We start from the raw sequence: 24,948 nt of genomic DNA, 5'->3' as shown, positions 1-24,948 counted from the left end.
GCTATTAGAATTAGACAATACATTACTGGAACCCATATATTTTGAACTAAGATATTGTGATCTGGTTGTCATGTCTTTGCAGCAACAAAACGAGCACTTAGGTCACACAAAATACGTCGAGCACTAGTAACTTTCCATGTCGGCAATGATTTATACATTTCTGGGAGAAATTTCAATCTTCATTACAAGTTTGGATTGTAGTTGTTGTGAGTGGTTTTCGTGCTGTCGTGACGTCGCCCCTAGTTACAGTTACATTAACAAGTCACTGTAATTGATATACTGTCATAAAGGTGTTGTCCAGATACGGGGTACACTGCACCGAATAGTCCACATAATAAAGAGAACGCTTACCCGTTTGTTCGCATAATTACCTTTGGAAGTATGTCATTTTCCACCTCCTTGCATACACTCACTGTAAAGCAATACTACTGAATAATCACATAAATTGAGAACGAGAATACATACAATACACACTCCCGTTCAAATCTTCGCTGCAGTTGCATGCCGCTACTTGATTGGTCGATTCTCGTAACACCCACAGTCGGCGGTTCATTGTTTAAACTGATGGCGGTAGTTCAACGAATATCGAAACGAAATTTAGATGCACGAACCCTTATGTTGTAAAAAAGACAATTCGCATTTGCTACAGTTTGGGTGAATATGTATTTTATATTAAATTACAGATGCGAGGAGCTAATATTCCAATTCAATTGTGAAGGGCGACCAGATTTATATCTCTGAACGATGGCGTACTTTCGTTACTTCTATGGTAGTATTCGGTTTCAAAACAGTGTAAATGTAGGTGGGTGGTATGGTGTAGGGCCTGGTGGGTGGAGGTGCTTTAAGGATACCTTGTAGGTATAGGAATTAAGAAAATGGCGAGGAATGGCGATAACTCTAATGAAGTATTTTCGAATATTAATGAACGTCCTGTAGATGATATTTCCCTTGAATTTTTCTATAAACCTCACACCATAACGTTGCTTACTGTGTCAATCGCTGCTGTAATATATTCTGCATTTACACGGTTAGTATATAACTTGCAGCCTTGCAGATCTTTGTATGTGTGTGTTTTAGTTTTAAGTATTGGTGCTCATCGATTAAAACCGACGTTCCTTATACAGAAATGAACGTATGCTGCATTGTGCAGTGTTATCACTTAGTGAGTTGGTAGGATTTTGAACTATTTTTCGTTTGCGTACTGAACGTTTCGCCGTAAAACATAAGACGTTTATAAACTGTTCATACAGTGCTCAACATGATGGTAACTTTACTAATGAGGTACTTTAAATTTGAGAATTAAATTGTAAAAATGATAATTTGCTATAGATGTCAACCGATAAATAGCGTTTGTTCGCGCGCCAATCCCACAATGTGCAGGTGCGCATTCATGAAGAATTTTGCCGATGTGAATTTTGCAGTTTACACGTGTGGATACGAAATGCAAAGGGTACCCACCATTGTTGCACTGACTACCCCATCGGTTCCATTAAACCATACCGAATAGGCAGTATACAAATTATTCGTTTTTCTGTAGGAAGTGTAATTAATATTGTGTTTGTGTGTGTCCCCTGGACCTGTTAGTAGGTATTTCGTAGGCAAGTGGAAAATTTCTCAGCTTCATAACAAGGCAATAAGGCATTGGTGTTATTTTCTAACCTCACATTCATGTAGCTAATAATCCGACTGGCTCCACTTGTGATACGTTGTCATGTTACAGTCTGGTTATTAGTTTTACATTCTTGTGTAATTAGATCCAGCCATTAATCACAAAATAGTGACATACTTTCACAGTTGAATCCTGAAGCTGTGGTTAAATAATGTAGTTTCCACCAGTCCTATCTCTTAAGGTACTAAACCATGTGGAGCTTTATAAGAATACTTTCCAAAGATTCTTTTAGTGTGGTTGTATGAAACTGTTGATAAAATTAAGAGAGGAGGAAGGAGCGTTTCAACACACAGTTGCAGGTAGTCAGAAATGTTACGAATTTTTGGAATTTAACCCAACATGTATACAGTAAGGAACTTAAGTTGCCTGTTTAACATGGTTGGTATATTTTGTTCTAGCATGATACTGAAATGTGCAATAATAAAACATTGAGCTGTGGTAAATTACTAAAGTTCATTTGTAAATTTTATTGTGAAGGAAGAGCCTTTATTGGGACTGTGATAAAAAGAAAACTATTGTTGTCATACACAGAAAAAATAGTGCGTTAAGTTAACGTGGCAGTGTGCATTTAGATATGACATGAATACAGCACACAGCATTAGGATGCATTACAGGGCAGAACATTTAGCACAACTTTTATTTGGCATTCACAGTCATTTACTTTTCTAACTTGTTCAACGTATCACCTTTCAACCCAACATAGACCTCTGGCTACACTACAAATGTGTCACCACAGCTAAGATTTTGATGGGCCCAATTTTTGTTAAAAATTGATATACAGATTTGTTAGGTCATTAAAGGAAGATGTACAAACTGGTACCCTCATCATTTTGCTATTTTGTGGTTATGAATCTATTAAGTGAAAGATGACAAATTTAAAAATTCTTGGGCACATTTAAAGTAATGTAGTAAATACAAGCGTATTTTGCCAGTGCATGCTGCTTTAACTCCACAGCCCACTCCACTGTCATGTGGGGTTATATTGTATGTTAGCACTCCATCTCTCATCCATGAAGGTCTTGGTTTATAACTGCAGGGGTTGCATTTGAAGCTTTGGGTATCACAAGAGGGCATTGCACCAACGGACTACATATAGGAAGTCAGTGAAGCAGCTGGGAATCCAGTGCCAGAGTGACCAAGAGTGGCCAGAATGTTGTAGAATTTTCTGGAATGTTCATGGCTATTCTATTATCCTGTTGTGGTGGGGACACAATCTAGTTCAGTGGGAGTGCCTGTGTACATGCTTAATTTCAATGCAGCTAAAATCCAATCCAACATCATCACCCAGTGACAAGTTCCATAGACCTTCAGCAACAGCATTGTTGGTAGTGCAATTCCCGTGGGATGATACAGTATGTCACCTTGGTGTCATGTTTAATGAGCATCTGACAGAACAAGACATTGCCAACATCAGGAGGAGGGCCCAAATAAAGATCACACTGTGTACCTGGTGCTGAGTAGAAACTCGGCACTTCCTCCATATCTCGACGTGATTCTGTGCAAAGTGCTGCTCCACCATGAGCTCGAGTAGTCTGCGTTAAAATGTGATGGTGCTGTTGACAAGGGTGTTGAGAGGCTCCAAACTCCATAAAACCGAATGCTCTGGATAGCACTACTTGTGGATCACAATTTTCCTTCAGAGTTCGCACATCAATTTGCTGATGTTCAACATCTTTGGTGAATGCTTCCACTATACTGTATGATCATTTTACAGGAAAAAATTGTGGTGCACAAATTCAGTAGATCCAGAGGCTTGCACAAAAGATACACTTAAGAGTGCCCATGAGATGGGGCTGTTGGAGAGTCACAACATGCACTGGAAGACAGTGTAAAGAGATTGCCTAGGTGGTGGTGGTGGAAGAAGAAGAAGAAGAAGCAACAAATATCAGAGGAATAACCACAAGGTTTAAACTCTTGAAACAACAGAGAAAAGGAAATCACAAATGAAGATTTGGTTGCCTGTGTATGTCAGTACACTTTTGGAAATTGATTAGAGCAGATCAAAGAACAGTGAATGTGATAGGAAGTGAAATAGAATTAACTGAAAAGAATTGCTTAAGGTAATAAACAGTGCATTAAGTGGAATTTTAGTGTGTTAAGTAATATTACCATTCAACAGGATGCCAAAACATAAGAGGAGATCCTGCAAGTGGCGAATTGAAAAGAAAGAAATAGAAAGAGCAACGAAAAGGTGAAATAATAAAGGAGCAAGCAGCACTTTTAGATTCGCAATGGAAGAGTATGAATACAGTGACAGAAAACTTAACAAATGAGTACTGAGATGAAAGGCAAAACTGATGATTGTGGTAGCACTGTCAGTTTTGACCTATGACATCATTGAGATGGCGCACATCCCTGTTTCAAGTTTGTACAATATGGCGACTATGATGACACTACATATGCAAACCAAAAAAAAAAAAAAAAAAAAAATGTGAAAAATATTTAATTGCAAAAATAACATGAAACTAACAGGTCCACCACAGGAATTGGGGGTTTGGGTGGGGACAAACTAAATATCAGACAATTCTAATAAAAAAACTGGTTTCAGAAATTTTGTTTGACCTATATAGCTCAAATGAAGTCCATGGTACCATTAACCCACACACAACTCAATAACCTTGTAGTGGAAATTTAACACAAACAACAGTGGTCTAGCCCACTGTTACCCCCACCAAATCGTAGTTTATTGTGCTGTTTTGCCCTCTGTGATTCTAGTAAAGCCAACCTTAAGAAGTAGGAAACACTTTACTAGTTGCGTGTTAGTTACAATTTCTTCAGGTTCTACCAACCTGAATATTGTGTCTTTTGCCCTCCAGAGGTTCGCGTTGGAAGATTTGATGGGGTATGGTTTCATCTTCCTCACCACATGGTCTACACTTAGGGGCTTCCTCCTCCTCATCCATAAAGTGTAGGTGTTTCTTAAAGTTCCCATGCTCAGTCATCAGTCCTACCATGAGTTTAATCTGTTTCTTGTTTGGGTTCAGGATCACAGAACTTCTCCTGAAATATGGCTTCAGCATCAGTAGCTTGCCATGTTTTTGTTTTTGACCATAGCCCAATATTCTATGTACTGCCTCCTGATCCAGCTACATAGTTTTCATTTTACTTTCATCTTAGTGACGATTAGGACAAGTTCTGGTCCAATAAATGGAGTCATTTGCCAGCCCTAGCCAGTCTGTCAGCTTGTTCATTGCCAATAATTCCTGAGTGACCAAGGACCTGCAGCAGGTTTACCGTGTTCCTTTCTACTCATCTCCCAAGGACTTCATGATATTATGCAACCATCTTTGATCTCGCAGCTGCTAAGAAAGATTTCTGTGACCCTTGTACTATCTATGCCAATTCTCCTTCGTGCACAATCTGATTGCAGATATTTCTGACTGGAAAACTGTGGCCAACTTCCCTAAAGAGACAGCTCTCTTTAGTCTAGACCCCTCCACCAAGAGAGGCCCCAGCCTTTGTAGCACCTCTTCCCTTTCTGTACTGCATGTATGTCCTGCTATTCTGTTTTCCCTCCCTTGGGAACATGTGGATATTCTAAAGTTTCAGTAACACAGCATCGGAACAGTCCCTAGTCTTTTTTTTCCCTCTTTCTTCACTCTCCACCTCCTCCCCTTTGTCCACTTTGATGTTTGAGGCTGGTCTTTGTGTTTGACGCCTAACAGGTGACTGGTTAACACACAATTCCCAGCCCCTGGTCGACAGATAGGGTTTGCATGTACTCCTTGGTACAGAGCAGGCCCAAGAAGGGATGATTGACTGAGCTGTTACCTTCCCAATTGCCAATTGGTCCCTCTGTCTGGAGTTTTGTAGGTGTGAACAATCAGCAAGATGGATGAGCCCTCCTCTGAGGGGGCACCCATTGGAAGGAGTGTCCCATCTGAGATACTGGTAATCATAGAAGATTTTCTTGCAATGAGCCAATCATCTGCATATCTGTTTGTGTCTAAATGAAATGAAGCCAAAGATTCGACAATTCTCCCAGGTGCACCGTGGTTTCTCATGGTGTCACTCACTGAAGGAGGTCAGACTTTTGCAATCGTTAAGCCATTTATTATTCAGAATGTGTTGATGTAATTGCAGGCCCTGTGAAATCCTGTTCTCGCTTACATAATAGGACTTTGCTTCTGGAGACCAATTGAAATTTTCAAGTCCAGCAACTGCTTACAGATTCGCTCCTCCACAGCTATCCTGTTCGTGTCTAGGCCCATAGCACACTGAATTCTTCACATAGTGTTATTCTTACTTGGCTGCTTGATGGTCTCACCGAGGGGAAATCCAAAATTATCTCTCTGATCATGGTGGCACTGTGTGAAAGAGGTTGGTGCAAACTTAGTGCCTACATGCACTCTTTTTCTCACAGTTAATCGAGTAGTGCTTCCATTGAAGAATAAGGCAGGCTAAGGTCCAACCGTACATTCCAAACGTGATGCATTGCTACCAGTGCTAATGTTATAACTACACTTAAATGTCCTGACAAAGCATGGCCAAATGTGTTACTTCTAGTAGAGGTACTCATGGTGGCGATTGCTCAGCTCCTTCCCGCTCTGTCAATCGTAATGGTGACCATGATGCCTCATCCCATGAGAGTCCCATGTTTCTTGGTGAGCAGTCCATCCGGGAGATCTTAATGAAGTAAAAAGTACCCTATCCTGTCACTTGCAAGTTGTTGGCCACTTGAAAATCCAACATTTTACCATCTGACACTTACGGTACTGTTTTTGCTACACCTCACTCTATGGAGGATATGCCCACACAAACTTTGGATCTCCAATTCGGTACTGCAGTTGTGAAATTGCCCAGTGTTACAGTAGCATGCCTGCCTCCTATTCCTACAGCAGAACAGTAAGCCATGAAATCTTCGCCTCCCCCCCACGTGGCAAAATTACCTGCTACACACTTGGCAGGCCAGAAGGGAACACTCCTGTGAAGGCTTTCTACGTCCCTCCAGCCAACAAACAACTGAGTCCTTGACTGCCAACCGTAAAAGCTCTAATAAATCAAACAAGAACAAACAGTCTTCTCCTTCCCTGACTGAGAGATCCACTTCAACAGTGTCATGGCATGATACCCTCGCCCGGGCCACCTCCATTTCACCGGTGGGCACCACCTGCCGTTTTTCTGCTGTGGAGTCCGCAGCTCAACCCAGGGACAATGCTAATGCCTCAATAGGTTTCATGGAGCAAGATCCTCCAGCCTCTGCACCATATAGCAGAGTGTCTTCGAAAGCTGGCACTCGGCATCTGCTGAGGTGATTGCCCTTCATTTGTTCTCCCTTCCTCATTCTGTGTTATGACTCGTCTCCAGTGAAACATTCATTGCATTATGTCCAACAAGAAGGAATTAAGGCTGTTCTTGGAATCGCAGCATCTGGTTGTTTTCTGTCTCCAAGAAATGAAATTGTGTCTTTGCGAGCTCTTTGACCATGTTTCCTTCTGGTTCACTTTGACCTTCCCTCTGAGGACTGCATTCCATCTCATGGGGGGAGTCATGCTGATTATTTGGGATAATGCCAATAGCCAATCCATCTCACTGAAGTTGCAGCTGCAGGCTGTTGCAGTCTGCAGTTTCCTTATTCATTCCACCTTTTCTGTTTATAGTGTCTTCATCCCTTCCTCATCACTGTCACCAGGATAGACCTGTTCCAACTTATTGGTCTGGTCCCTCACGTCTTTTTGCTGCTTGGTTTCTTTAATGTCCACCATTCCCGTGGATGCTCTTCGAGAACTTGTCGGAGAGGTTCCCTCATGGCTGACCTTTTCAATCATCAACTCAACCTCATCTGTCTAAAGACTGGCGATCCATGTTCCTTTAAGACTCCATGCATTTCCATTTGTACTTCTCGTTCTGCACTGCCAGTTGCTCTGTCATCTCGAGTGATCTGTTCTGACAGACACATACTTGAGCGACCACTTCCTGTGCGCTATCCATTTGCAGACTCCCACCCCACCTGTCTGTAAACCCAATTGGCATCTTTCTAAGACCAACTGGAGGCTTTACTCCTCCCTGGTGACATTCGACGGAACAATATTTCTCCAGTTGTGATGATCAAGTAGAGCGCCTTAGGAACGTTATCCTTACCGCCGCAGGATGTTGCATAATTCACATTTTTTCTTTACTGTTCCAGTCTCCTGGTGGACTGAAGCTTGCTGTTAATGTGATTCGTGCGCTGAGATGTGCTCTCCCTGTTTTTAACCATTATCCTACGATGGCAGACTATATTTGTTATAAACAGTTGTGTGCACGGTGTTGTCATATTCTTCAGGTTAGCAAAAGAAGCTAGCTGGATTTCTTTACTACTTGTTTTAGTAGTTCCTCTCTCTCTCTCTCTCTCTCTCTCTCTCTCTCTCTCTCTCTCTCTCTCTCTCTCTGCCCTTCTCCCTTCATGTGAGGCAACCTCCATTGGCTCTTTGGGATCAAGGTTCATTCAAAGATTTCTGATCTGGCCATAGCAGATGATGTAATTGTGGACCCTGTTACTATGTTCCAACACCTTGGGCCATTATTATGCAGAGATTTTGAGCTCCACTCACTATCACCCCACCTTTCTCCCTCAAATACGGGTGGAGGAAGCTTGGATGAAATTCTTCTCGTCCCTGAATTATGAATACTACAATACCGCCGTTACTAGGAGGGATCGTGACCGTGATCTCACCTCATGCGGATCTTCTGCCCCAGGGCCGAACGATGTGCACATTCAGATGTTGCAGCACCTTTCTCTTTCGGGCAAGCACTTTGTTCTTTGTAGGTACAATCACATTTGAGCAGATGACACATTTCCTAGACACTAGTGTGAAGCCATTGTCATGCCCAGACCTAAGCACAGTAAGGACAAACACCTTCTTTCTAGCTACCGCCTCATTTCTCCCACCAGCTTTTTTTGCAAGGTGATGGAACATATGGTTTGTAGCCGGCTGGCATGGTGGTTCGAGTCTCACAATTGACTAACCGCTGCACAATGTGGATTTCATGTGTGCCGTTCTGCAGTTGACCCATCTTGTCACTTTGTCAACCCATGCCATGAATGGTTGTCAGGAATACCAGACTGTGGCTACATTTTTTGATTTGGAGAAAGCCCACGCCACCTGCTAGAGGACTGGTATCCTCCATACATGTTGGGGCTTCTGAGACCACCTGCCCCATTTCCACCAGGAATTCTTAAAAGACAGAGTTTTCAAGCTATATGTGGGTTTGCCCTTGTCGGACATCTTTATTCCAGAGAATAGGGTGCCTCAAGGTTCCGTGACTCCCTTCACTGCCAGTGTGGGATGCACCCTTCTTCTCTATTACCTCCTGGACTTCGCTTTCTCCTACTGCTACAACAGCTTAACTTCATGCTACCTGTCTTGCTCCTAATGGATGTGCACCTTTCTCCATTGCCCATGTTCATCTTGGACCCCGTTCGCTTCCCAGGGACACTACTTTGGATTTTATCTGTTTTTGCAAGTTTCTTGACCTTGACACACAACTTAGCAATAGTACTATTTGCACACTGATGTCTTGAAGATTGGCGGCGGTGTCGGGTGTGCCTTCGTCATTGGCACCGACCATTTTCTGTATCGGCTTCCAGAACAGTGCTTGATTTTTACAACAGAGCTCTTCGCTCTCTATCAGGCCACCCAATGCATCTGATGACACAGGCTTTTTAATTGTCATCTGCTGCAATTATCTCAGTGCCCTTCAGAGCCTCTCTCTGCTGTACAGAGTCCATCCCTTAGTGCAAGGGTTCCAAGTAACCTTCTACTTGCTCGTTGTCGAGGGAGCCACTGTGCTGTTTCTTGGTGGCTCCTGGTCATGTCGGTCTGACAGGAAATGAGGCTGCTGGTGCTGCTACCAAGAGTGCAATCCTGCTACATTGGCCTCCTAGCTTTTTCATTCCTTCAGATGATCTTCGTGTTGCCATCTGCTGTCGGCAGATGGTGTCACTCTGGCACCACCACTGGCCTAATCTTCACAGGGACAAGCTCTGGGGAATTGAACCTCTCCCAATAGCTTGGGCTACCTCCATTTGGCCCCCTTATCGGAAGGAGATGATTTAAGCTATGTTGCTTATTGGGCACTTTTTTTTTTTAAGCCATCACCGTTTGTTATGTTGTGTTCCCCCCACCACTTTGTGCTCAGTGTCGTCGATCATTGATCGCCATTTCCTGATCCAGTGCCCAATTTTTAACTGCTTATGTTCCAGTGTATGTTTGCTGTCTGAGTTATCAGCTGTTGTAGGGAATGAGGTATGGGCTGTCAACTGCATTTTAATTTTTATCCACCATAGCAATAAGGTGAAGGACATCTAATCTTTGGTTAGGGGCCTCTGCTGTCTTTATGGTGTATTTTGTGGACCTTTCTTCATCGAGAAGTCCTTCTTTCTAGCTCTTTTCTTCTGTCAATTTGACTTAATGTATAGTCTCTTTAAACTTCTTTTACTTATTGGTGTTATAAAGTTATGACATGGCGCTTACGACCTCAATTTTTTTTGTGCCTTAAAACAAAACAAAACAATCTAGTCTAGACTGTACACCATATATTCCTGCCCCAGCACCTTCATCTGTTTTTGTCCTGTCAGTAAATCAGATTATGTCTCCTGAATGAAATCGTGGTTCATTCTTCTACGTTTCCTTCTTCCAACTGTTACCTTGAAAGGTTAATTGAAGCAGCTGGAAGTTATTGTATGGTCAACTGGCATTTTCCTGACAGATCCCATTTCTACCACACTCTGTATATTGGTCTGAGATTTTGAAAAGGATTATCCGTACATACTGCACTACTGCCTCTACTGAGAAGAGTTTCATCAAGGAGCTTGAGATTTCAATATCCCTATAAATGGTACAATAACAGTTACGTGACTAACTCTTAGATCCTGTTCTTCTGACCCAGTTCCCCCGTGCGGGTCCGGGGCTTAGAATAGGCCCGAGATATTCCTGCTTGTCATAAGAGGCGACTAAAAGGAGTCTCATACTTGTTGGCCCTATGAGTTCAGGTCCCATTATATGGTTTGAACTGCCTCTTTCAAAATTCTACGGAAGTGTGGGTCATATGGGGAAGGATGCCTTATCCATAGTGCCCTTAGATTTGATCTCCTGAATCTCTTGTCATGGCTTTGCATCTCCACCTGCGATTCAACTATTTGGGCGAGGATTCTTTCCGGGATATGTCATCTTCTTCCGTTGCCTCCTGTCCCCTTTTGCCCCTGTGACAATATTGGATTTCTTTGTACCCAACATCCAGCACAGTAGCTAGTCCGTTGTGGTCGGGCCGTCTTGTACCCATTTGGTGGTAGCCCCTTGTCAACACAGGGATCACACTGATGATGACTGAGCAGTAAACTCCCCACATAAGCCAAGGAGTAGATGCCTGTCTTTCTGAGGCATCAGGACTCCCGCCAATCAGGGCAGTTAGCCTTTGCTGTTGCTGTGTGGTGCCTGTGGGGAGAGCCCCTGATCGGAGTGGGTGGCATCAGGGTGGATGACCTGCAATGAAGTGGACTAAATCATCTCTTGCTGGTGACTTTACAGCACATTTCTACCTATGAAGCTTCAGTTTTTTGTTGAACACCTTGAGGATAAGTTTGGAGAAGTGACAGCACCGTCCAAGATGCGAAACAGCGCATTCTTGATTCAGAGAGCATCCCCAGCTCAATCCTGAGCGTTACTCGCCTGTGACAAGCTGGGTGATATTCTTCTTTCCGTCACTCTCCATAAAAGCCTCAACATCGTCCAGGGGATCATTTTCCATCGCTATCTCCTCTTGCAGTCTTACGATAAACTCCGCGTCGATTTAGAACGGTGGGGTGTTCATTTCATCTGGCGCATTTACAAGGGATCCAAAGACAACAGGGTTGCTACCGGTGCCTTCATCTTGGCCTTTGAAGGTGATTAATTGCCTGAAAAGGTCAAGGTGATGGTTTACCGCTGTGACATTAAACCGTACGTCCCTCCCCCTATGCGGTGCTTTAAGTGCTGGAATTTTGGGCAAATGTCTTCCCACTGCACTTCCAGCACCACATGCCGAGACTGCGGAAGTGTACTGCACCGAGATACTCCATGTGCACCTCCTCCCACTTCCATCATCTGTGGAGAGTACCACTCCCCTTGTTTGCCAGACTGCCCAGTACTCCAAAAGGAGTGGAAAATCATGGACTAGTTGACTTACACAGAGGCTAAACATAAATTTGAAAGATTACAACCCATTCGGTTGATGTCGACATATGCTGCAGCTACGTCACCATTGCCGTCTCAAGTGCCAGAGGTTCCTCCCTCTGTGCCACGAACAGTGGGCCCTCTGGGCCACCAGAGTACATCTGCCCCCTTGGTGGTAGGGGACAAATCTTCCTCCATTGCTTCCAAAGCTTCTACTTTGAGAGCAAGGCCCCCCAAATGTAGGGGACATCAGTCCCTTCTCCCCTGCCTGAGACCGAGCGAGGTGGCGCAGTGGTTAGACACTGGACTCGCATTCGGGAGGATGACGGTTCAATCCCGCGTCCGGCCATCCTGATTTAGGTTTTCCGTGATTTCCCTAAATCGCTCCAGGCAAATGCCGGGATGGTTCCTTTGAAAGGGCACGGCCGACTTCCTTCCCCATCCTTCCCTAATCCGATGAGACCGATGACCTCACTGTCTGGTCTCCTTACCCAAACCAACCTGCCTGAGAAGCAACAGCCTCCTCCGGCTCCTCTCGCGTGGAAGGGGTCCCTTGGGTCCCTCTCTCCCAAGGCCTCCATTAATGCCACAGCAGAAACTCACCAGTGGCTCAAGGAGCCAAACGATGCTGGGCGAAGAGCTTCACGGTCTTCCTCTGTGCCTGAAGCTGCTTTGCGAAATCGTCCCAGTAAGGCCCTAAAGAGAAGTGAGAGAGCAAGCAAACTAAGTAGTAGTCTGCTAAGAAACAGAACCGTCTGGTGGGCCCAGCACCACCACTCACTATCAGTTCTGCATCTGAGGATGTAGTGGAGATCTTAGCGCCCCATGCGGACCTGGATCTCACTGAATGGCTAAAAATACTCAAATCGGTGGCAGCAGGTGACCCTGAGGCATAACCTGCCTCCTTGCGCACTTCATGCCTTCCCACCTCACGATAACGTCGTCCTCCAGTGGAATTGTGGCGGTTTTTTCCACCACTTGCCTGAGCTACAGCAACTCTTAAGCTTTACACCTGCTTTCTGCAGGAAACACCTGGTTCCCGGAAATGCAGACCCCTGCCCTTTGCGGCTGTAAGGGATACTACAGGAACCGTAGCGACCATAATCGAGTGTCAGGTGGAGTTTGTGTCTATGTCCTGATCTCAGTATGCAGTGAACCTTTGCCCCCTTCAAAACTTTCTTGAAGCTGTGGCTGTCAGTATAAGGATGATGCAGGAAATAACTGTCTGCAACGTATATCTTCCTCCAGATGTGCAGTACCCCTGAACGCATTGGCACTGATTGATCAACTCCCTAACCTTACCTACTTTTGGGAGATTTTAACACTTATAATCCCTTGTGGGGTGGCACCGTGCTCACTGGCTGAGGCAGATATGTCGAAAATTTACTGTCATAACTAAACCTCTGCCTCTTAAATACAGGTACCCCCACACATATCAGTGTGTCACACGGCACATATTCGGCCATTGATCTCTCGGTTTACAGTCCTAGCCTTCTGCCATCTATCCACTGGAGACACATGACGATGACCTGTGTGGTAGTAACCACTTCCCCATCTTCCTGTCACTACCCCGGCATCATGCCCACGGACGCCTACCCAGATGGGCTTTCAACAAGGCAGACTGGGAAACTCTGTCGTTGAGCAGGCCATTACAATGTCGTTTCTGTGGCAGAAAACACAATCCCTCATTCTTTAGGGTGCCCCCATTGAAAGTCAGTATCTTGGGGGTCGCTGAGGCAATTAAAGAGCATCAGTAAGGTCTTCAGCGACATAAGTAGCAACCTTCCCTAGAGCACCTCATACCCTATAAACGGCTCCGTGCCTGCATCCTCCAGCGTATAAAAAGACGGAAACAGGAGTGTTGGGAGAGGTACGTCTTGACTATTGGGTGCCATATGTCACCTTTCCAAGTCTGGACGAAGATCAGACGTCTTTTTGGGCACCAGACCCCAATAGGTGTCCCTCGCGTTAACATCAATGGCGTGTTATCTACTGACGCAATTGCTGAGCTCTTTGCTGAGCACTATGCTCGAGCCTCTGCATCAGGGAATTAGCCCCCAGCCTTTTGCACCATTAAACGGTGGATAGAAAGGAAAGTCCTCTCGTTCACTATATGCCTTAGTGATCCCTAAATGCCCCATTTACAGAGTGGGAGCTCCTCAGCGCCCTTGTACAGTGCCCCGACACGGCTCTTGGGCCAGATCAGATCCATAGCCAGATGATTAAACATCTCTTGTCCGCTACAAGTGACATCTCCTCGTCCTCTTCAACTGGATCTGGTTCGATGGCATCTTTCCATCGCAATGATGGGAAAGCACCATCATTCCAGTGTTCAAACCCGATAAAATTCCGCTTGACATGGATAGCTATCAGTCCATCAGCCTCACCAACTTTCTTTGTAAGCTGCTGGAATGTATGGTGTGTCTGCAGTTGGGTTGGGTCCTGGAGTCATGTGGCCTACTGGCTCCGTGCCGGGGCGGTTTCTGCCAGGGTCGCTCTCCTACTGATGATCTTGTTGCCATCTTTTTTGATTTACAAGAAGCATGTGACACCACCTGACGACATCAGATCCTTGCCACATTATACGAGTGGGGTCTCAGAGGCTCGCTCCCGATGTTTATCCAAAGTTTCCTGTCGCTTCGTATTTTCTGTGTCCAAGTTGGTGCCTTCCATAGTCCCCCCCCCATCTCTCTCCCCATATCCAGGAGAATGGGGTCCTGCAGTGCTCTGTATTAAGTGTATCTCAATTTTCAGCGGCCGTTAACGGTCGAGCAGCAGCTGTAGGGCCATCTGTCTCACCCTCTCTGTATGCAGACAACTTCTGCATTTCGTATTGCTTCACCAGTACTGGTGTTGCAGAGTGACATCTACAGGGAGCCATCTACAAGGCGCAGTCATGGGCTCTAGCCCACGGTTTCCATTTTTCAACCACAAAATCGTGTGTAATGCACTTCCGTCAGGGTCGTACTGTTCATGAGGAACCAGAACTTCACCTGACTGACTGTCAACTCACTGTAGTGGAGACATATCGATTCTTAGGACTGGTTTTTGATGTCCGATTGAGTTGGGTTCCTCACCTTCGTCAGTTTAAGTGGAAGTGCTGGAAGGAACTCAATGCTCTCCGCTGCCTGAGCAACACTGACTTGGGTGCAGATTGCTCTACGCTGCTGCAGCTCTACAGAGCCCTTGTTCAATCCTGCCTTGACTATGGAAGTGTAGTTTATGGTTCGGCGGCACCCTCAGTGTTGAGTTTACTCAACCCAGTGCAGCGCTGTGGTGTTCGCCCAGCGACGGGAGCTTTTAGGACGAGTCCAGTGACCAGTGTCCTGGTGGAGGCCAGAGTCCCTCAATTGCAGATCTGACATGCACAACTGCTCGCCAGTTATGTTGCACACACGTGTAGTTCTCCTGAGCATCTGAATTACCATCTCCTTTTCCCACCTGTGGCAGTCCATCTCCCGCATTGGTGGCCCAGGTCAGGTGTAACGATTGCTGCTCAAATGCGATCTCTTCTGTCTGAACTGGAGTTCTTCCCTTTACAACCTCTACGTGAGGTCCATTCACATACACCTCCACGGTGTACACCTCGGCCAAAGCTTTGTGTGGACCTTTTGCATGGCCCTAAGGAGTCTGTTAACCCCGCAGCTCTCCGCTATCACTTCCTCTTGATTCATGATATGTTCCACGGCTCTGAAGTTGTTTATACTGACAGCTCGATTGCTGATAGTAACGTTGCCTTCGCCTATGTCCTCAGAGGCCATAGTGAACAGCATTCTTCGCCCGCTGGCTGCAGTATATTCACTGAAGAGCTTGTGGCCATATCTTGTGCACTTCAGTACATCCATTCCTGTTCTTGTGAGTCGTTTCTTCTTTGTTCTGATTCCCTGAGCAGCTTACAAGCTATCGACCAGTGCTGCCCACACTATCCTTTGGTAGCGACCATCCAGGAGTCCTGGGACAGTCCAATCGTTCAGTGGTGTTTGTGTGGACCTGCAGGACAGGTCGGAATCTCAGGCAACAAACTTGCTGACAGGCTGGCCAAACAGGCTACCCAGAAACCGCTTCTGGAGACAGTCGTCTCTGAAACTGACCTGCGTTCTGTCTTATGCCCCAAGGTTTTTTGGCTTTGGGAGGCAGAATGGCATAACAGTACGCACAGCGGACTGTGTGTCATTAAGGAGACTATGAATGTGTGGAACTCTACCCTGCAGGCTTCTCGCAGGGAATCAGTTGTCCTTTGTCGGCTCTGTATTGGCCAGATACATGGTTACCTCGTCCATCGCGAGGTCCCACCTCAGTTTCGCTATGGCTCATCAATGACGGTCATCCACCTTTTGCTGGACTGCCCACTTTTAGCTGCTCTGCATTGGACTTTCAACTTTCCCAGCACTCTACTTTCGGTGTTGGGTGACAATGCCTCAACAGCCACTTTAGTTTTACGTTTTATTCGCGAGGGTGGGTTTTATCATTTGATCTAAATTTTAGCACATGTCCTTTGTCCCTGTGTGTCCTCCACCTTAATGCTTTTTAGGGTGGAGGTTTTAATGTGTTGCAGAGTGGCTAGCTTCTCCTTTTTATTCTCATGGTCAGCCAGCCATGGTAATCTGCTTTCTTGTTTCAATCTCTTCTACCACTTTCCTGTGTCTCTCTGTATTTTTCATGTCCTCTTTTTTTTCCTTTGTAGTGCTTGTTGCTCTTCTGTCGTTCTTATGGTTTTTCCTTTCTTCCAGCTTTGTTTTGTGTGTCTCGTTGGTTTCACTCCCACGCTTGTGGAATTAGTTTAATCAGAACGAGGGACCGATGACGTAGCAAATTGGTTCTCTCCCCTCTTTAAACCAACCAACCAACCAACCAACCAACCTAGATTAGGAAATGAGACACTTAAAGTGGTAAATGAGTTTTGCTATTCGGGAAGCAAAATAACTGATGATGGTTGAAGTAGAGAGGATATAAAATGTAGACTGGCAATGGCAAGGAAAGTGTTTCTGAAGAAGGGAAATTTGTTAACATCAAGAATAGATTTAAGTGTTGGGAAGTCCTTTCTGAAAACATTTGTATGGAGTGTAGCCATGTATGGAAGTGAAACATGGAGGATAAACAGTGTGACAAGAAGAGACTAGAAGCTTTCGAAATGTGGTGCTACAGAAGAATGCTGAAGATTAGATGGGTAGATCACATAACTAATGAAGAGGCAATGAACAGAATTGGAGAGAAGAGAAATTTGTGGCACAACTAGACAAGAAGAAGGGATCGGTTGGTAGGACATATTCTGAGGCATCAAGGGATCACCAATTTAGTATTGGAGGGCAGTGTGGAGGGTAAAAATCGTAGAGGGAGACCAAGGGATGAATTCACAAAGCAGATTCAGAAGGGTGTAGGTTGCAGTGGTTACTTGAATATGAAGAACCTTCACAGGAAAGAGTAGCATGGAGAGCTGCATCAAATCAGTCTCTGGACTGAGGACCACAACAACAACAGGTTTAAGGCCTTGTAGTTCCCACAATTTATGTTTAGGAATACATTCTTTACCTTCCTTTTCTTTCTGTTTCCTCCTCAGGGACCTAGACAAGGATTTGCTGTTGATCTTGTCAAACTTCTCATGGGTAACCCTACCCTACCCAAGGGATAGTTTTGATTGGCTTTGAATGTGTTGTTGTGTAGAGCAAAATAAGAAACGCACAGTTTTTTATATGTTCCCATATGTGCACTAAGAGGTGAAAAATTGAGTTTAATATTTCTAAATGCATACCATTGAAATTGTAACAGATATAAAAACCTGTAAAATAAAAGTTTAAACGAAGGAAACTCCAGGTTGAAATATCAACATCATTAGGGAAAGGGAAGATTGCTAGTCACTGTAACAATGGTCAGCCACTGAGTTGCAGACACGCAAAATGAAAACTTTTACACATTCCAGCTTTTGGCCAGAGCCTTCTTAGAAAACACACACACACACACACACACACACACGACTGCTACACCAGCAGCTCTGACCATGAGAATGCAGCTGTGCCTTTAATAGAAATCTGGAGTGAGAAGGGGAAGGGGAAGGGATAGCAAGGTACGAGTGGGGGTGGGTGGGGTGGGTTAGAAGAGTAGTGTTTGACGCAGCTTGCTGGAACTAGATTGTGGCCTCATGAAACTGCCAGAGGTGGACTGTGGAGGACACAACGGGGAGCAGAAATGTAGAGGAGCAGGGAAGGGGAAAGAACAGGAAGGTACTTCAGCAGAGGGTGGCACACAATGAGGATGGGGACATAAAAAGGGAGGAGATGATAGGACAGAGGTGGTGGGAACTGTTGGGTGGGGGTTGTGGTTACAGTAGGTTACCATAGGTTGAGGTTGGGACAATTTTGGGAGCAGAGAATGTGTTGTAAGGTTAACTCTCATTTATGCAATTTAGAAAAGCTGATGATGGGGAGGGGGGGGGGGGGCATTCAAATGTCCCTGTTTGTAGTGAAGCAGCCATTGAAATCAAGCATGTCATGTTCCGCTGCATGTTGTGCTACAGGGGTGGGCCTAATTTGCTCTTGGCAACCATTTGGCAGTGGCTGTTCATCCTGAAACCACACCTACATTCACACGAGCAAGCACACCTCATACCCATGACTGCTACCAGCAGCAGCTCTGACATGAATGCAACTGTCACGTAAATAGCAATTTAGAGTGGCACAGAGAATACTGAGGGATAACACGGTACAGGTGGTAGGAGAGGAGAGGGTGTACAGGGACTAGATCACAGCCCAATGCGAGTAGCTTTCACAAATGTCCTTCAGACTCCAAACCGACTACCTCATCCGTCGTACACCTAACTTACTTTATCCTAACTCATAGCTACTTCTCTTTTATGATTTAAATAATGAATGACACAGTTGCATTCATTCCCAGAACGTTTAATTTGATGAATGAAATTAAGTTACTTTTCTTTTCAAGGGAAGGTATACAAACAAATCTTTGGCGCAGTCTTGGACACGTGCATGGCACTCTTGTAAGCAGACCTGTTCATGGTCAATATATAGGAAAACTTCCTAGCCTCCCAAAACCCCAAACCCCTATTCTGGTTTCATTGATGATATTTTCAGAATCTGGACTCAGGGCCAAGACACCCTATTCTCATTCCTTCACAACCTCAACACCTTCTCTCCAATCCCCTTCACCTTCTACTCCTCAACCCATCATGCCACATTCCTGGACATTCACGTTGTCCTCTCTTGTGGCTCCATCCGCTTCCTTGTCGACATTAAACCATCAGCTGCCAACAGTAACTACATGTTGACCGCTGCCATCCCTTCCACACCAAAAACTCTGTCCCATATATCCTGGCTACCCGAGGACAGAGTACCTGCAATATCAAGAATTCCCTTTCCAAGTATGCTGAAAAGTCTCACCAAGGTCTTCAGGACAGGCATTATGCCGTGGACCTAGTCTGCAAACAGATTTCGTGTACAATTTCTCCATGCACCCCGCAAGAACCAGCTACAAAAGAAAACTCTTTGCCACCCAGTGCAACCCCGAACTGGAACAACTGAACCACAGCCTTTGTCAGGTCTTTATATACCATCATGCCCTGAAATGAGGGACATCCTAACCAGTATCATTCCCATTTCTCACCCAACCTCCACAATGTCCATGTCCATCCCTCTGCCACAGGGATCATATCCCTGTGGAAGACCAGGTGCAGGACCTGCCCAATCCACCCACCCAGCACTTCATATTCAAGTCCTGTCAAAGGCTTACCTTACCCAACAAAGCAAGGATATTTTCTGCTTTGTATAAATCTTTATCGGCTTTTCTTTCAAAACAATGAGCTTGGGGGGGGGGGGGGGGGGCTTAAATTTCAGCTGGCACATATAACTATGTGTTAAGGCATTCGTGGATTTTGCAGAGATTTGGTCTATGTGAAGGATAATTCTCATCTTGATACATTTCCAAAGACTGGTCAGAATTATACACCTTGGTCTCTCCTATCCACACAATTTTTGGTTTCACAGTCTCCACAAATTCGTAAGCTTTTTCCCCTCAATTCTTCTTTGTTTGGTATTTGCACTTGAGTGATGAATTTATTGTTTTTTCTTAGAAACAATCCAATATCTTATTTTTAAATTATGAACCCATTTTGATGAAGTGTTGAACAAATGTTGTGATAAATTACCACCATCCCCTGCTTTCAAAGCCCACCTCTTCATATCCAGATCATGAAGTGGTACTGATTTGTCCATGGAAATATGAAATTTATTCAATACATACTTAGAAATACCTAATAACTTTTCATTTGTCACTCCTCCTGCAGCATCTGTGCTTCCCGTGTATACACATCCTCGCTCTTTTGTTGTACAGTTTCAAATTTGTTTTTAACAGAGCACCAAAATGTAACAGCTTTTTGTTTATATTGAAGGTCTGTACCACATTTTGCTTTTTATAGTCTTCTACCATTTCCTCATAATCTTGTTAATAATGTTCTTCAGTTAGAAAAGAATATGGTGTTGCACTTTCCTCCTCTAACCTGAAAGTGGTGACTTTTCATAGATATGTCATTACCAGTAGCATCTTTAATCAAGTCTTCTATCTGAGATGCAAGAGTAATTTCTTCGCTAGTGATCGTATTGTATTGTGGCTGATCAAACTTTGCACATGGAAAATGCAAAATATTTTTTTAGATTCATTGACGTGTTCCCTGTGTCCCTGTGTAGTAATTGTGTGTGTGTGTGTGTGTGTGTGTGTGTGTGTGTGTGTGTGTGTGTGTACAATAAAATCATCCACGGGAAAGTGAGGAGAAATTCTCTCTTCCTTCCCGCTCCTGTCATGAAATTGCATTTGCCCAATGTGCTTGGTGTGAAAAATCAAAGTGCAGTCAGCGTATTTTTGATCTGAACAATTCTGCGTTTGCTCGTTATTGTACAGATTTACAGTAATGTTACAACAGTAGCATACCAACAATCTAAAATATCATAATTAAATCTGAAAAGGTTACAACTTGAAAAGAAGAAAAAGAACCAGATGTAGAGAAAACATAAATACAACTAAATATATTTTGTATTCCATGAAGTTTCCCAGGAAAAGATATGTATTTTGATTTTATCCATATTGGATGAGAAGTCGTGGTTGTGAATGTCAATGTTAAAAAATATATCGGCTCAACCACTTGTTAATAGTGTAAAACACTAAGATTGACGCGTTTTGGAAGTCAAGCTTCCATCATCGGAATAATAAAAAGTAAAAGAACCTGTTAAAACTCGCTAAAATGGAACATGTGCCAGGCACAATAAAATTGATAATAAAATTAAAACATCATGGCTACTTCCCTTGTTGCAGCTGTATCTTCCAAGGTGCATCTCCACATAGTCGTCAAAATATAAAAAAAACTCTAAAATGGTATTGCCTATGGTGTTAAACATTTAACCACATGGTTCTCTCCTCTATCATTGTAAAACGCCCATGCGTCTTCATTGATACCACACATCACGTAGCCAAACACGGCACTGAAATGCAAGTGAGCTCAAGCGCAAGTAAACAAGGAAGTCACAGAGATGTCTATACAAACAGATAATGTATACATGTTCCAAGGACCTCATGAAATGATGGTATCCTACCAATTGCTAAAAATGTAGTTACTAAAAGAAACCAGTGAAGTATTTGAAAAAGTTATTTGTATCACCAGTTAGCTGTTCATTCAGTGTGTTCTGATTATCCACGCTATGTATCGTAATTTCCAGGTGTTCTAGTAGATCAAGCTTTTTGCCTTTGTCCTGTCTATGTAAAATAACGAGATCCTGATCTATTCCCAACATGGGGTGTCCCGTTTCCCAAATATGCGTGGCTACAGCTGACTTTTCGAAATTATTAAGCCGGAAAGCATCGCTAGTTTCTTTGTAATGTACTTTAAAGGACCTACCAGTTTGGCCTACATAGCTTACCTTGCACACGTTACACTGAATTTTATAGACCGCAGCTCTCTCATATTTATCGCTTTCATGCTGTAAATTATTTCTTAGTTAAAACCGCAACGTATTATTGGTCTGAAAAGTGGTATCAACTTTAAAAGGTTTGAAAATGTTAGCCACTTTTTGCGAAATATCACCAAAGTATGGTATTGTGACTCTCGTAATATTATTTGCGTTATTCTTCCTTGCATTCGCGTGCTGTTTCTGTCATATTAATTTATTGACAAAGTTTTGGTGATATCCGTTAGCTCTGGCTTGTTGTTTCACGATGTTCAGCTCAGTCATTCTGTCTTCTTCATTCATAGGGACTCTAAAGGCTCTATCTATCAAAGATCTAGAAGCAGGAAGTTTCTGGCTATTAGGATGGCAGGAATTATTTTGTATAAACACATCAGTTGTGGTTGGTTTCCTAAATATTTTAAAAACATGCCTACCATTTTGTTTCCTAATACTTACGTCGAGAAATTGCAGTTCACAATTTTTCTCTTCTTGTGCCTGGTGCATGTTCCATTTTAGCGAGTTTTAACAGGTTCTTTTACTTTTTATTATTCTGATGATGGAAGCATGACTTCCGAAAAGCGTCAATCTTAGTGTTTTACACTATAAACAAGTGGTTGAGCTGATATATTTTTAACATTAAAAATATGTATATTTTTCCTGGGAAAAGCGTATTAAACAACCCAACAAGACAAACTGGCATTGAAGAAGACACACATGGGGCATGCATACAGTGATATAGAGATACTTCTAGCCCATTTGTGATAAATACACACACACACACACACACACACACATATATATATATATATATATATATATATATATATATATATATATATATATATAACAGAGGGAAACATTCCACGTGGAAAAATATATCTAAAAAGAAAGATGATGAGACTTACCAAACAAAAGCGCTGGCGGGTCGATAGACACACAAACAAACACAAATATACACACAAAATTCTAGCTTTCGCAACCAACGGTTGCCTCATCAGGAAAGAGGGAAGGAGAGGGAAAGATGAAAGGATGTGGGTTTTAAGGGAGAGGGTAAGGAGTCATTCCAATCCCGGGAGCGGAAAGACTTACCTTAAGGGGAAAAAAGGACAGGTATACACTCGCACACAGCGAAAGCTAGAATTTTGTGTGTATATTTGTGTTTGTTTGTGTGTCTATCGACCTGCCAGCGCTTTTGTTTGGTAAGTCTCATCATCTTTCTTTTTATATATATATATATATATATATATATATATATATATATATATATAACAGAGGGAAACATTCCACGTGGGAAAAATATATCTAAAAACAAAGATGATGTGACTTACCGAACGAAAGCGCTGACAGGTCGATAGACACACAAACACACACACAAAATTCAAGCCTTCGCAACAAACTGTTGCCTCATCAGGAAAGAGGGAAGGAGAGGGAAAGACGAAAGGATGTGGGTTTTAAGGGAGAGGGTAAGGAGTCATTCCAATCCCGGGAGCGGAAAGACTTACCTTAGGGGGAAAAAAGGACGGGTATACACTCGCGCGCGCACACACACACACACACACACACACACACACACACACACACACACACACACATCCATCCACACATATACAGACACAAGCAGACATCTCACAAGCAGACATATTTAAAGACAAATTGGTCTTCAAATATGTCTGCTTGTGTCTGTATATGTGTGGATGGATATGTGTGTGTGTGTGTGCGAGTGTATACCCGTCCTTTTTTCCCCCTAAGGTAAGTCTTTCCACTCCCGGGATTGGACTGACTCCTTACCCTCTCCCTTAAAACCCACATCCTCTCGTCTTTCCCTCTCCTTCCCTCTTTCCTGATGAGGCAACAGTTTGTTGTGAAAGCTTGAGTTTTGTGTGTGTGTGTTTGTGTTTGTGTTTGTTTGTGTGTCTATCGACCTGCCAGCGCTTTCGTTCGGTAAGTCACATCATCTTTGTTTTTATATCTAAAAACAAAGATGATGTGACTTACCGAACGAAAGCGCTGGCAGGTCAATAGACACACACACACACACACACACACACACACACACACACACACAATTCAAGCTTTCGCAACAAACTGTTGCCTCATCAGGAAAGAGGGAAGGAGAGGGAAAGACGAAAGGATGTGGGTTTTTCCAATCCCGGGAGCGGAAAGACTTACCTTAGGGGGAAAAAAGGACGGGTATACACTCGCGCGCGCGCGCACACACACACATATCCATCACGGGTACACATTTGCACACTTACACACATCCACCCACACATACACAGACACAAGCAGACAGACATATATATATATATATATATATATATATATATATATATATATATATCTGTCACATTTTTCGGCTATTTAAATTCTGGTCTCTATTTCTTGGTTTGACCTCCACTTTCCAAATTTTAGTGAAGTGTGGGCCATTTGGGGGAGGACACCTTACTGTGGTGCATTAAATCTCCACTGTGCACTGTTATCTTTTGCACCTACCACTCAAGTGGATCTATCTTTGTTCCCAAGATCCAGCACGGTAGCTAGTCCATTGTGGTAGTATTGTCATGTACCCTTCTGGTGGTAGCCCCCTGACAACACAGGGCTCGCACTGCTGATGCCTAAGTAACCTCCCCGTGTCAGCCAAGGAGTAGGTATCTATACATTTCAGGGTACTGGCACTCTGGCAAACGGCTACCGTGCCAGCTGGTCTTTGCCTTGGCAGTGTGGTGCCCACTGAGAGAGCCTCCAACGAGAGTGAGTGGCATAGGGGTGGATGGTGTTCAATGAAACGGATCAGATTTAACGGTGACCACGCCAACACAGCTGGCTCATCAGTCAGGAACAGTGATTTTAATGCAAAGGTATACAATCCTATGGTATTTCCGTCTTTGAGCACACCTCAAGACAAGAGCCAGGTAAGGGGAAATGGAAGTGACCAGATTGCCGAGTCCTGGGTTTGTTGCAGAACTGACAGTAAATCTTTCGCTAAAACAAAGCCACTGTTTTCGTTGAATATATTAAAAATCGGTTTTGGGGGTGGGGGGGTGTTTGCTGCTATAGGGAAGATGAGAAATGGATCTTTGCCAATCAAAACATCGAATGCCAACCAATCATGGGTGCTTCAGGCCTGTGTCACAGATAGAAGATATACCAGTCACCATTTCTCCTCATAATGCACTCAATAGAATCCAAGGCATTATCTTCTATT

At 43.8% G+C, this 24,948-nt stretch overlaps 2 protein-coding genes across 12 annotated transcripts in view; one reads left to right on the top strand and one right to left on the bottom strand.

Moving 5' to 3' along the window:
* LOC126236488 (protein regulator of cytokinesis 1-like) overlaps positions 1–560 on the bottom strand; it is a 148,995-nt gene extending 148,435 nt beyond the window's left edge. For 2 of the 4 annotated variants that reach the window (XM_049945834.1, XM_049945839.1), the window contains exon 1: positions 466–560. In XM_049945834.1, the coding sequence (XP_049801791.1) occupies positions 466–503 (38 nt within the window). In that variant the 5' untranslated portion in view covers positions 504–560. Of the gene's footprint in view, positions 1–351 lie in introns of all 4 variants that reach the window. The other 2 variants (XM_049945835.1, XM_049945838.1) reach the window with 2 other exon arrangements.
* Positions 561–803: 243 nt separating this feature from the next.
* The window catches only part of LOC126236486 (phosphatidylserine synthase), a 162,347-nt gene continuing 138,202 nt past the window's right edge, over positions 804–24,948 (top strand). For all 8 annotated transcript variants that reach the window (XR_007544926.1, XR_007544924.1, XR_007544923.1 and 5 more), the window contains exon 1: positions 804–1,027. Coding sequence is in view for 4 of the 8 variants with exons in the window: in XM_049945831.1 (XP_049801788.1) it covers positions 876–1,027 (152 nt within the window). In the remaining 4 variants the exon portion in view is untranslated. The remainder of the gene's footprint in view (positions 1,028–24,948) is intronic.

The sequence above is a fragment of the Schistocerca nitens genome, chromosome 2 (genome assembly GCF_023898315.1).
Source record: "Schistocerca nitens isolate TAMUIC-IGC-003100 chromosome 2, iqSchNite1.1, whole genome shotgun sequence".
NCBI classification, from domain to species: Eukaryota; Metazoa; Arthropoda; class Insecta; order Orthoptera; family Acrididae; genus Schistocerca; species Schistocerca nitens.
The sequence above is the reverse complement of the archived record's forward strand: the minus strand, read 5'-3'. Positions and strand labels throughout refer to the sequence as shown.